Source organism: Callorhinus ursinus, unplaced genomic scaffold (assembly GCF_003265705.2).
Source record: "Callorhinus ursinus isolate GAN/ISIS: 27379988/994484 unplaced genomic scaffold, GSC_fseal_2.0 scaffold8, whole genome shotgun sequence".
Classification (NCBI taxonomy): domain Eukaryota; kingdom Metazoa; phylum Chordata; class Mammalia; order Carnivora; family Otariidae; genus Callorhinus; species Callorhinus ursinus.
Window position 1 is genome coordinate 65,200,292 of NW_027397070.1, and position 13,728 is coordinate 65,214,019.

Genomic DNA, 13,728 nt, shown 5'->3' on the forward strand with positions numbered 1-13,728 from the left:
AAATGGGAAATAGAAACTAGATCCTACAAAGGAGGTTTTTTTTTTTTTTTAAGTATTAATTATGTCCTTTCAATGGAAAAGTTACTGATACAGCTTGACTGCAGGACAGTGAGAAAGGAATCTGTACAATTCGGTTCCTAATTAGCTAGCTGCCTGGTTTTACATATGTTGTGTACATCAAATTACACACACCTAAACGCACTTTAGAGGAGAAAATTAATTTAAAAACTGTAAAGAACAAAGGAAAGACTGTTCACACAGGAGAGCACTCTGTAAACCATAACACACCACGCACTGTCTCATCTGACCCCACCCCACCCCCAAACCCATGGGGCAGCCAAGAATCATTACTCTCACTTCACACTTGGAGAAACTGCCTCATAAAGTTAAGTGCCTTGCCCACGGTCATAGGGCTAATTTGTGGAAGGACGGGGGCCACAGCCCGGATTTTGTCCAGCTCCCAGTTCAGCTCTCCTCCTTACTCACTGCTCCTAGAGATAACTGCTTTCTCTCTCTTTCTCTGTCTCTCTCCCCCCGCCCACCCCAACAGAAAGCACAGCTTCCCCGGGAAGTGTGCTTGGACTAAGAATGCATACAACACAGGGAACAAAGAGAGGAAACCCACTGGCTGCACAGCCAAGTCAATACTAGTGATTAATGGGCGATACCCATCAAGCTAGACTACCAGCACATCCTACTTTTTCAAAGAACTATCTGTCACTATTCAGATGCCCTCCTGCTCCTACCCCGCCCCCGCCCCCCCAGATCACCCCCGCTCTACATTTTTATAAATACTCAGACTTCACAATGTCTTCTCTGAAGCCCGTTGTTAAGATCTGGACCCACAGTGAATCCTTCACATACATAACTCTGTCATGGTGCCTACAACAGTATTTTCTTGCTTCCCCTTCCAAGACTGTAGCCTCTCAGCGAGAGGGCCTTAGGTGTTGGTCATCTTTATATGTGCCTAGCACGGTGGCTGTCACGTAGCAGGCACTGAGGGTTTGATGATGAGAGGACCAGTGGACAACTCACATGGCAGGAATGCCAAAGGCCCAGCCTCCTCGTGAAGCCTAGTGTGAAACCAATCAAGGTACCCCACTGGCCGCTGCTGTGAGAAGCCACTTGTCTAGGAACTTCCCGGGCCAATTCCTAAGCTTCTAAAGCCCTAGAAAATATAAACAACCAAGACTGAGTATCGTGACTCTCAGTAGACTCAAATCCCCACCCCAAAAGCTCTCCATCTGGAACCATCAATAGGTGAAGAATACCAGGGATACATAAGTTTCATCTCAGATACAATGACAGCTATGCCCCCAAACTGTGTGATACTCACTGGCTCACTGCTTCTTGGATCTATTGCTCACAGGACAAAGAAACAAAAGAGTCTAAACCCAAATCTTACTCTAAACTCCTTTGTAAATAAATAATGACGATAAAATGAAGAATTGTCTTAGGAAATGCCCTTCCTTTACCTTATCCCTATAACCATTCTCTTATCTCCATAGGTAAGAGAAAATATTAATTTATGTAAAACCTAAATATAAGTTTTATATGATTTTGCGTTTTCCTTATTTACATGTTGGTCTAAACTCAGTCTTGATATTAATACTATAAAACATTGGATGAGGTTTCTAATACCAAGAAAGAAAACACTTAAGATATTTAAGGACACAGGGGCATCTGGGTGGTTCAGTCAGTTAAGTGGCCAACTCTTGATTTTGGCTCAGGTCATAATCACAGAGTTGTGGAACTGAGCCCTGGATGGGGCTCCTATCAGCAGGGAGTCTGCTTGGGATTCATTCTCTCTCTCAAATAAATAAATAGATCTTTAAAAAAAAAAAGATATTTAAGGGCACATCACCATGATTCTGTGGCTATGAGCCTGAAACATAACAGACAATACCTGATTTAACAAAGCTAGTGAAAATTCTTTTATATTCTACTCTAAAGGACTTCAATGGAAAAAATTTTCCTGTACCTGAGACTGTCTATCTAAAAAGAGCCCATTGACCAAGGCACTAAAGGAATAAACCAAGAATTTAAAATGTATGAAGTTAAGGCAGAGTTGGTTATATCTCCTGCTCAGAAAGTTATTTTAATGTATGAAAATAAAAACTAAAAATAAATTTTAAAAATTATATAGATAAAAGGGTAATACTGAAACATTTAGCAAAACTCGAATGGGGTTTGAAGATTAAGTAATGCAGAATATCAATTTTCTCATTTTCTTTTTGATTGTTGAATTATAATTATGTAGAAGAATGTCCTTGTCTTTGGGAAATACACAAGTGCTCAGGGAGGGGCATCAGGTCAGTGGCTCTCAAATAGTTAAGTGGGGGAGAGGAAAGCTCTATGTTCTACACTTGAAACTTTTCTGCAAGCCTGAGAATATGTGAAAACTTTAAAATATTAACTCAAAAAAATAATTAAAAAAATATTAACTCAAAATAAAAACAGACCTATTCAAAGCCAAATAAAGGGCAAAGAATTCACACCCTGAAGAACTTAGATATGTGATTTATAAATCCACAGGGTGAGGGAGCACTTCAACATATATATTATATAACTGTAGGTATCTGAGAGCTGGAGAAGTGGGCAGGGTAAGGTAGAACAGAAACGCTCTTCAGCAACCACTATTTAACCAACTCTGCAGAACACATACTCTCTCATTCCTGACTTGAGCAATCAACCGCCCCACCTGCCATCCTGATGGACGTCCCCCATACGCTAACCGCTGCTCCTTGGGACTACTCTCCTAGTCTGCTCCTATCAGGTAAACTCTATGTTCAGTATATTCACTAAGTGTCAACTGTGTTTGGCCTCAAATGTGCTCATCTCACTTGTATTTACTGTTCTAAATATACTTTAACTCAATATTATGCTAACAGATGACTTAAATATACAGACTGAGGTGGAAAAAATCTTAAAAAACCGAGAAAGATTTTGCACTCAGACTCCTCTGAAACTATTTTTTCAGTAACTGAAAACTGTAAACAAAACCTTTCAGGTATACATTATGTGAAACTTCCAACCTGTGGCTCATATTAAAAGGAAAAAAAAAGCCCTTGTCTTGTATTTTAAAAAGCTGTAGATGAACATATTTATAAACTCAATGTTTAAGGCGCATATTTCTGTTCTGATGTCCCAATTTAACCGACGGCCACCTGCTCAAGCAAATGCAGAAAGAGAAAGAAATGGATTAAGCTCTTCTGACCTCTGGGCTAAACCCTGAACTAGTTGTTTCATCCTGCTCAGTCTCAGCTTTGCAAATCTGTCAACTCTTGGTAGATATTCCTAACTATAAAAAGAAGAATGGTCTAGAGATCAGTGGTTTCCCAAACTTTAGATTATGTGTAACAGCTAAAAAAAAAAAAAAAAAAAAACCTGTAAAAGCCTTCTGATATGAATTTATAAATTATAGGCTTCTACTTATATACATTATGTAGAATATAAAACAAATATAAAAATATAAGTTTTAAAAGACTTAGGTTCAATTAAGTCAATTAAGCTGCCAACTCTTGGTTTCGGGTCAGGTTATGATCTCAGGGTCATGAGATAGAGCCCTGCCGTGTCAGGCTTTGTGCTCAACACAGTGTCTGCTTGAGATTCTCTCTCCCTCTGCCTCTCGCACTCCTGCATATGCTCTAAAATAAATCGTTAAAAAATAAATGATTTTTTGGGGGGAGCCTGGGTGGCTCAGTTGTTAAGCGTCTGCCTTCGGCTCAGGTCATGATCCCAGGGTCCTGGGATCGAGCCCCGCATCAGGCTCCCTGCTCAGTGGGGAGCCTGCTTCTCCCTCTCCCACTCTCCCTACTTGTGTTCCCTCTCACGCTCTGTCTTCCTCTGTCAAATAAATAAAATCTTTTAAAAAAATAAATAAAAATAAAAGTTTTTTAAGTTGAACAGAAGAACATTTTCTTCCTCCACCTCAAATAGACTATCCTGTGAATCTCATCATCAAGACAACTCAACTAAACAGATCTTTCTAGAACTTAATTTTCTGATTCTAAGACCAACAATCCTGGTCACTGGCAGGAAATAAGAAGATCCAGAGCTTATTATGAACAGTTAAGGAATAAAGGACCAGAGATGTCTGATATCAAGTAAATGTACAGCAGAAACAACAGTGCAGCTTCTAAAGATTAATAGAAATGAAAATCATGTGTCCTACATATGAGAAGCTAGTGATGACCGATACTAAGAACATCTTTTTCTAGAAAAGCACATGACCACCTTTCAGGTCTGCTATAGAAGTGATTCCTTCAGTGGATGGGAATGATACCAGAGGACTACTGAGTGCTTACTGTATGCCAGGCACTATTCTCCGAACTTCTCAAGTGCTGTATCATCTAATCCTCCAAACAACTCTGAGACAGGTTCAAGGTATCATCTACATTTTACAGATGAGGAAACTGAGTTTAGGGCAGGTAAGTTGTGAAGGTCTTCCAAGTCTAGGCTCTTTTAACTCTAGAATGCTATTTATTTCAACATATTTGCTTGGTATACATATTTAAGGATATGGATATTATATAATTCTAACAAGATGCTTTTTTAAACCTTGAAAAAAGATGCTCCTTGTACAAAGACTCTAGGATTCTGATTCTACCCCGGCACATGCCAGCCCCCCATATAAGCTGCTCCCCTGGCACCTGTTGGCCCTCCATACAGGGGTCTCCCAACTCTTTTCATGTCACTGCACACATAGAAGACATTTACTCAGTACTCTGTGGTAAGGTGACAGAGAGCAAACAGCCAACAAAGGTGGAGGGAATAAACATCTCACATACAAGTAACCCAGTTACCAGACACACTGGTTAGGAAACTCTGCTATGACAACAGCCCATCGGAACGGTTAACAGTTTTGTAATCAACACCACACAAAGTACCCAGTGATGGTAGATAACATTAAAAGAAAGAAAAGGGGCAAGTGCAGAAACAGGGAGACAGGCAGAGAAGTCCAATCCCAAAGACTCAACTAAATGTGTTTAAACTCACCTATTATAAAGCTTCTCATAAAAGCTTTTATTAGGTAGTGTTATATGAATGTTGGGTAACGTAAGTTCCAGCACATAGTGAGAATTGCTGATTGCTTTATCCTGAAATTCTGTCATTTCCACAGGGTCTCCTGGCATCACCATCTAAAATACAAGTTTGGTGCAAAAAAAGCATGAAATAACCATTTCATGTTTAAAATAACAGTAGGATCTTCTTGCCCTATCCATGGGACTTTATATGTAAACAAACAAATAAGCATGTAACTTTTAACCAAGAAAAGAAATATTCAGTCTTAGAGTTAAAAGGGTAGCAATAACAGTATACAAAGTACTTCTTCAAAAACAAAGAATGAAAATCACTGCTACATGGTAAAGGATAATTCCTTCATTGCTCACTTCATTGCTCATTTTACCTGCTCATTTTCAAACATGACTCTACGAGAAGAGAAGGGAGAAGGGGCTGGTCTTCGCAGATCACAAACATCCTTCAGGGAATGAGCACCCCCTTCCTCCTCTTCCTGATAGCGGCCATCACTCTCTTCTTCCTCAGCTGCTATTCGCTCCAAAATGGAATGCACAGCTGGTGGATTTAATTTCAGCACAATTCTGACAGCAAAGACAATTTAAAAAATCAAGGCCTAAGTATGAACAGCAAGGCTTTAACTTTCCTGCACTCTGATACAAAAACCACCGATAATAGGATTCAGCTTTTCTACAAAGTCTAATTGTGTCCCATGTAACCACTTCTGAGTGTGCTATCAACTTCAAAATGTAGAACAGATGAAACAAATAAAAGAAGGGCATTAACATTTCATACTTGACTAACTGAAAATCTGATCTTGAGGACAAAAGATTATCTTTCAATTTCATCAACAGCCGACAAATTTTACCTAATAATTCTATTTACTTTCATGAAACCAAATGCTTCTGGGGTCTGTTGTGCTATTATAGAATATTGCACACCTAAGAGACCTTCTATCATAGAAATTATTCAAATGGAAAAACAAGGACTCATAGAGAATAACTTAGAACTCCAACAACAAAGTAGCATTTCCCTTCAGGAATTTCAGTAACAAAAGGCTTGCCTTGTTGCTGTATTGAAGCTACAAACCTGAAGTAAAGGAGCCAACGCCCTGGGCCCCGCTTTCCTACTCCCTGCACACCACTAGCAAAGGCTTTGCAGTTTCCTTCCCAACACCGTCGTGAGGAGGGCTAGTGCCCTCAAACCAAACTTCTGTGGGGCATCTATGAAGTGTTTTTCCCCTTAGTTAAGTGGTGCCAGTTGGCTCCTGTTATGAACAATCACGACTGTTTCCTAATTTATAGACATCCTAATGTAAATTGTGCTTCCAAATTAACCAAAGTAGATCCATTTATGATGAAAACTCATGCACTAAACCGCTCATTATCAGGCACGTCCTGCTCACACCCATCCTAAGAGCCTGCTAGGACTGATACACAGGGGCAGGTGTAAAAAAGGCTGGAGGGAAAATGGCACAAAAAAAGGTCACTTTAATTCTCAGATATCAAATATTCAGTTTTCAATATAATAAATATAGTCATTTATAATGTCAATATATAAATAAAGTCATTTCAAGTAAACTAAGTCCTTTTAAACATATCCAAGCCCACTATCAGGCTATTAAATTAATAGTCTTATTACAGTGTATAATATATGAGTAATTAACAAATGTTAATGAATAATTAATAGTCTCTAATAAATATACTTTATTAATTCTTCTAAGAAATCCTGAAGCAGCAGTTCTTGACATCCACCTGCACACTGGAATCATCTGGTGTAATTTTTAGACTATCCTGATGCCCAGGCTCTATCCCAAAATCTCAGGGTGGGGCCCCTGAGTATTTTGTAAAAGTTTTGTAAAAGCCCAGATTTGAAAAACAGTGTCCCTAAGGGGCGCCTGAGTGGCTCAGTCGTTAAGAGTCTGCCTTAGGCTCAGGTCATGATCCCAGGGTCCTGGTATCCAGCCCCGCACTGGGCTCCCTGCTCAGCAGGAAGCCTGCTTCTCCCTCTCCCACTCCCCCTGCCTGTGTTCCCTCTCTCGCTGTGTTTCTGTCAAATAAATAAATAAGATCCTTACAAGAAAAAAGAAAAAAGCAGTGTCCTAAAGCAATCACGGACTATAAAATTCACTTAACTAACCAAATGATGCCATATAACTCCTCTACTGTAGCTCCGAACTATTTTTTTTTAAATGGTTAATGATTCTTTTGTGCCTCTAATTAAACAGGGTAACTTGAGACCAGGGAACACATTTTATACCACCATCTCTCACAGTATTGACACATACCTTTCATAGAGTAGTACACTCAATATGGATTTTTCAATTTAATTTGTCCCTCTTTCTCTGTTTTCTCCCTCTCCTTGTTCTCTCAACAGGGCTGAGTATGTTTAGTTTAAATTAATAGCCAAAATGCCGATTAAAAGTACTACAGCAGGGGCACCTGGGTAGCGCAATCGGTTAAGCAACTGTCAGTTTTGGTCCAGGTCATGATCTCAGGGTCCTGCGATCAAGCCCGGTGTGGGGCTCCCGCTCAGCATGTGGAGTCTGCTTAAGATTCTCTCTCCTTCTGCCCCTGCTCCCTCACTAAAAAATAAATCTTTAAAAAAAAAAAAGTACCACAGCATTTTTTGAAAGGATCTCATTAAATGTCTATCATATACACCTGCTAACTCACCGTGGCCAGTCAAAGTCATCTGATGACGCTGTATCTCCATCTACTCCGCTAGACACATGGAAAAACTTAATAGATGGTTCTCCTTTATCTTCCTGGAATGACCCTAATAAAACACGAATGATTAACTAAAATGCATTTCTTCGCAAGTGCTGAAGAAGATAGTTTCCTCCTAACATAAGCAAAGATCTCCTAAATCAGGGACCTAGCGCAACCTTAAGTTGCACAGCACTCATTCTTTTGTTCCTATTTCATGGATACATGTGGGGAGACAGGAGGAACAGATAATGATGATGTTTTCTGTTCAAACTCAAATTTTTAGGTACCAAGTGTAATGTGTCAGGTACATAATCATGACATAAATTTGGCAGTTGCCACTTACTGCCACTGAATGCTTATTCTACATAAAAGTTTATGCAGTTAATCTAGGAACATAGATAATAACTATATTTCTTAAATGTTTTGTACCAAGCACTGTAAGAATTACTTCCATTCACAATAATCCTATGCATGCTTTTTCAGTCCATTTTACAAAGAAAGACTTTCCTCCAGAAAAATGAGTTTCTTCCCACTGTAGATAAGATCAGACAACCCCTAAAGCCCTTTCATGAAGTCATAATCAGCAAGTCAATTGTAAATCTCTCTAAAGATGTGTAAAACTCCGAACAAGGGAAAAAAATTTTGCAGCCTATTCCCTGAGATGGAGGAGCAGGGTACGGTGGCGTGGAGAGGGCGTGGCTAGAGCGGGTGGAGTGGCAGAGGCAGGTTGTTTATGAACCACAGAATAGAACGTCAGAATCTTCCAGAGGTCCTCATACACCTGGTTCACCCTAAGTCAATACATATTCTGTTAGATGACAAAAGCAAATACAGAAAAACTGTCAATGGGTTTTACAAAGGAAAGTCACCAAAGATTAGTATGATGATTGAAAGCTCAAGTGTGAGACTTCGGTTGGAATCTTGATTTTGCCATTTACTACCACACGGTCTTGGAAGGTACCTCTTCTTAAGTCTATGGATTCCTCACTTATAAATGATAAAAAATAATTGGAAATAATAAGCCTACCATAACCATGACGATGAAAGGAAAGCAGTAACGTGTGAAGTGCTTAGTACAGTACCTAACACAGAGTGGCACTTAAGAAATTCTGGTTACTTTCAGCCCTACAAAAATTAAGTAGTCAGGTGGCAATAAAAATGTAAGTTAAAGGAGCGTCTGGTCGGCCGAGGTCATGATCTCAGGATTCTGGGATCAAGCCCTGCACTGGGCTCCCTGCTTGGCAGGAAGCCTGCTTCTTCCTCTTCCTCTCCCTGCTGGTGCTCTCTCTCTCTCCTTCCCTCCCTCTCCCTCTCAAATAAAATCTTTAAAAAAAAGTAAGCTACAGCACTACACTCCTTGCAGAAAAGTATTTTAATAAAGTGAATAATCATGCTTAGTAACTTAAAAAAAAAAATCAATTCTATCACATATTGGTATACAATATTGGAAAAAACTCATTACTCTTGCTTTCTAACACTGTCTATATTGGGGGCTACCATATACTTTTTCATGATGTTTGCCTGAGTAGTATTGTTTGTTTCTGCTCTGGTTCTTACACGCATGTTCAATCTTACCAACTAATTCTCTAAACGTAAGTTCCAATTTCATTTGTTCTGGGGTTGATCCTCCTATAAATTCAGTCTTAAATTCTAGGTCTGTGAATGCTAAATGAAGGATCTCCTTTTGAAGTGACTTCTTAAACCATGGTCCTCTTTCTTGATCTGATCGAAGATCAGGTATTGGGAAGCGAACAGAAAGGTTTAACGCTGGTGTGGCCACTTGTACTGACACCCGACAATTTGCAGGATTATGTGAATCATCCAGAAATACTTCAGTGAAAGCTTTGTGCTAAAACACAAAATATCAAAAATATGTCAAAACATCAAATTAGGTAAACATAAATGACATTAATATTCAACATTACAATATGCATAATCACTATTTCCTCATTCAGTATAATGAATTAAAATACAATTCAAATTAACTACTACCATATTAATTTAGTGTAATGAAATTCTATAATGTAATAGTTACTGATCAAACTTCAAATAACTGGCAAAAGTTAAACCAAATTAAGTCAAAATCAATCAGTCAATATAAAAACCAAACCAAAGTGAAGACACAGGTGCTGTAGATGTATACACATATTACTAAGAGTAAAAAACAACAGCATTAGATTAGGTTATCAATAAATCCAATACAGTTAAAAATCAACTCAACATTCAATTTGAAGGATTTATCTACCAACATGCTCCTTTAAAGACGTGATGTGAAATAAGATCATGCCAAATGCAAGGGCCCATCCCTGACTTAACTTTGTATTTCCAGGACTAAGCCTAGAGCCTGACACAGTCTAAATTCTAAATACTCACCAAATGACTCACTCTGAGCTCCCATCCAACCAAGGGTATGAGTCCATCAAACGGCCCTTAGAAACCAAGACACATATGCACCCTCTACTCAAAGCCATGTTACAGCAGAAGGGTCAAAGAACATGCCCTGCGGGGGCACCTGGGTGGCGCAGTCGTTAAGCATCTGCCCTCAGCTCAGGTCATGATCCCAGGGTCCTGGGATCGAGCCCCACATCGGGCTCCCTGCTCCGCGGGAAGCCTGCTTCTCCCTCTCCCACTCCCCCTGCTTGTGTTCCTGCTCTCCCTCTCTCTCTCTGTCAAATAAATAAATAAAATCTTAAAAAAAAAGAGCATGCCCTTCAGATAAAAGTCAATTTCTGTTTGTTTTTTGTTTTTCTAAAATGTACTGAAGCTTCTAAAGCGTTAGCCCAGAGTACGCTGCAGGTGGTAACACTCCACTTCACGAATCAGTGTCTAACCTCCTGGATTAGGGAGCTCCTTTCTTACGTGGGATTTCTAGCACACCTATCCTCTCTCCCCCTCTTGGACTCTGTAACACTAACCCCCACTCTCAGCAAAAATAGCCCAAGAGATTAACCATCATCCCAGCACATCTATGGCTAACAGCAAATATGCACACTAGCCCCACAAAACTTGAAATAACTAGTAATTGGTGACAACAATAAATAAAAAATGCTGATTTAATGTGAATACCCACCACTAATTAAGGGTGAAACAAGTAGAAAAACACCTCCTCCCTTTTCTTTTAACCAAAGTTGTCTCTATCTGTTCCTGGTCCGAGAGCCCCCTAGTTCCAGCCCAAGATTCCTAACAGATTTCTTGCAAATATGACTTACTTGAACTGCTTAGAAAAGACACCATGCATCAGACAGATCTAAGTGACCTAATGTGATGCTCAATAACTCAATGCTATAAATTATGTTCCCACTTTCAAAAGTGTACCTTACAATATATGGGCTACATTTTATAGGTAGATCAGGTAGTTTACTAATGTGTGAATAAATTTTCTGCAGGTATTATAATCGCAACTTATAAAATTCAAACAAACACAGAGAGGGAAAGGAAATCTAATTCTACACTCTAACATAATCAATGCTACCAACTGGTATATTTCTATCCATTCTTTCTCTATACCTCAATTTTATTTACACAGTTGTGATAAAAGTTTCTGTGAAATAATATGTTTCACTTTTTCTCTTAATACTCCTTCATGAGCTTTCTTCATGTGGCTACACCATCTTTATAACCATCATTCAAAATGGCCACATAAAATTTCACTCAATATATTAGCAAACATTATTCAGCTAGCCTACCATCTAGACATAAAAGTCTCCATCTTTTCATTATGAATAATGCTGTTTTAATACTATATGCTATTTAATCCATTAAGAATACTTAAGCTCAGAAATGATCCCAATAAGCCCATTAGCTAGTTATAATTAGGATTAGTATTTGTAATGTTCTGAATACTTACCAGACTAGTATGTTTATTGTATGAAGTATACATGTGCGATGCCATCATTTCTACCGTAGTAAGCTTTTGTGGTTGAAGCAAAGAATTTAACCTGTCCACAATACTGATATCCAGCTCACAAAACACAGGATTTAACTTAATTTGTAATTCTGCCTTCTGAGGAACAGAACTAAGCCTTGCTTGATTACCCTTTAAAAAAATAAAAGGGAAAACATTAATATGATCACTAACACTACTACAAAATTTAGAAACTGTATGATTGTGAGAAAATACGTATCAAATGAAAATTTATAGGTGGTATCACACAATAAGGCTTCTTACCTGGGGTCCTTTATTCTCAGAATGCTTATAATGAAGCTGAAGACACACAGGGAGATGGGAATCAGTTCGTTCTTTGGGATGGAACATTAAAAGCTTACAAACAAAGACAAAAATAAATGTAAGATATTAAACTATAATTCATCCCATGAATTAACAGAGGTACTAGTGGTGGAAAGACTTTTTTTAAATCAGGAAATCTCATTTTACATTTCATTTTGGTCATTCACAAGCAATGTAAATCTTAAGACAATTTCTGTGATACTTAGTATCTCATCTGCAGAATGTACATGAGAATTCAAGTGAATTAACGCCCAAGAAAGTACTTTGAAAATAAAATAATGTACAAGGAAAAGTAACAGCAATAAATGTTATCTTGATAACTTTGTAAAGTTCCTCTAGCACACACTTTTAGAATTGGAAAAAAAAAATCAGACTAATAATAAACAAAAGACACTGTGCTTGTCTTGAACAGTGCTTACTAGCACACTGCAGGTATTCAGTATTTGTTTTACAGACTTCTGAAATTAATAGTGCTTGGAAAATTAGGGAAATAAAGTCATCTGTCCCATAATCTGTCTGCCGCCCTAAAACAAGTCAACTCTAAAAAATTCTAACAGACTCTTACAATGACCTTGAAAGCCATACTTTAAAATGTTTCAACGAAATACAAATGCGTACACATGCACTCTTCCTTCCTCTAATGGCTTCCTATATTTTTTTTTAATAAAATCATTGCTATTAATACAACTCTTTAAAAGCAAGGTAGATTTAAAGAATGATCCTAAAGGCAAAGTATCTAGCGTTTACCTCTGTGTAGTGAGGAGGAACAGAATGAGAATCAGTTGGAAACAGGCATTCCAAAAGTTCCATTTGCCCAATGGACATATCAGTACTAAAATATCGGGAAGCTGATCTTTGTCTTTGTTCATAGGACACTTTGATGCCAGTACCTATAAATCTATTAGAGAAAATGAAGCATTTAAGAGTATTCATATACTTCTAGGTTAACCAACGTGTCAAATAGTACACAAGTGTTAATAAAGTACATATTCTAATATATAATAATATTCCTAAGGGTATTAACCAGAAAGACTGCTTCAAATTTCCCATTCCCTGACATAAGAAAGCAATTTCTGATAGGAAATTATCCAGGATATATTATTTCCCAACACTGCCCTCCCTTCTTTAATATTTTAAAATTTACACTGTACGGGCGCCTGGGTGGCTCAGTTGGTTAAGCGACTGCCTTCGGCTCAGGTCATGATCCTGGAGACCCGGGATCGAGTCCCGCGTCGGGCTCCCTGCTCAGTGGGGAGTCTGCTTCTCCCTCTGACCCTCTTCCCTCTCGTGCTCTCTATCTCATTCTCTCTCTCTCTCTCAAATAAATAAATAAAATCTTTAAAAAATAAATAAAAATAAAAATTTACACTGCAGTGGACAAAAATCTTTCAAACTATATGCAGTAGATTCTTAAAATTATTTAAAAGCCTCATGCAGTACTTTAAAACCTTCAGTCAGTGGATCTCAAGTGAAAGTCGTCTTCCTATTTTTGCTGCTTTTGTTTTATTTCCTACTGGCAGACATTTGAAACCTTGTCAAAATGTTTTTACAGTTTAATTATAAATACTATGGCCCTAACTTGTAGAGTTTCTTTAGCCAGGTATAAAAACTACTCTGTATATTAATTTTAATACTTCAAAAAAAAAATTAAAAGGTCAAACTTTCCTAAAAATATTAATATATGTGCCTAAATTGTATAAAATATGATCAAAAGATAACTTTCACTAAGATGAGCAATGTTTACATATTAACAATATTATACTTACAAAT

General features: G+C 38.1%; 1 protein-coding gene across 5 annotated transcripts in view; it reads right to left on the reverse strand.

The window, feature by feature from the left end:
* The window catches only part of ATG2B (autophagy related 2B), an 80,012-nt gene that overhangs the window by 32,551 nt on the left and 33,733 nt on the right, over positions 1-13,728 (reverse strand). For all 5 annotated transcript variants that reach the window (XM_025869408.2, XM_025869407.2, XM_025869406.2 and 2 more), the window contains 7 exons: positions 12,706-12,856; positions 11,899-11,991; positions 11,578-11,766; positions 9,306-9,579; positions 7,695-7,797; positions 5,411-5,603; positions 4,999-5,141 (listed from right to left, as the gene is read on the reverse strand). In XM_025869408.2, the coding sequence (XP_025725193.1) occupies positions 4,999-5,141; positions 5,411-5,603; positions 7,695-7,797; positions 9,306-9,579; positions 11,578-11,766; positions 11,899-11,991; positions 12,706-12,856 (1,146 nt within the window). The remainder of the gene's footprint in view (positions 1-4,998; positions 5,142-5,410; positions 5,604-7,694; positions 7,798-9,305; positions 9,580-11,577; positions 11,767-11,898; positions 11,992-12,705; positions 12,857-13,728) is intronic.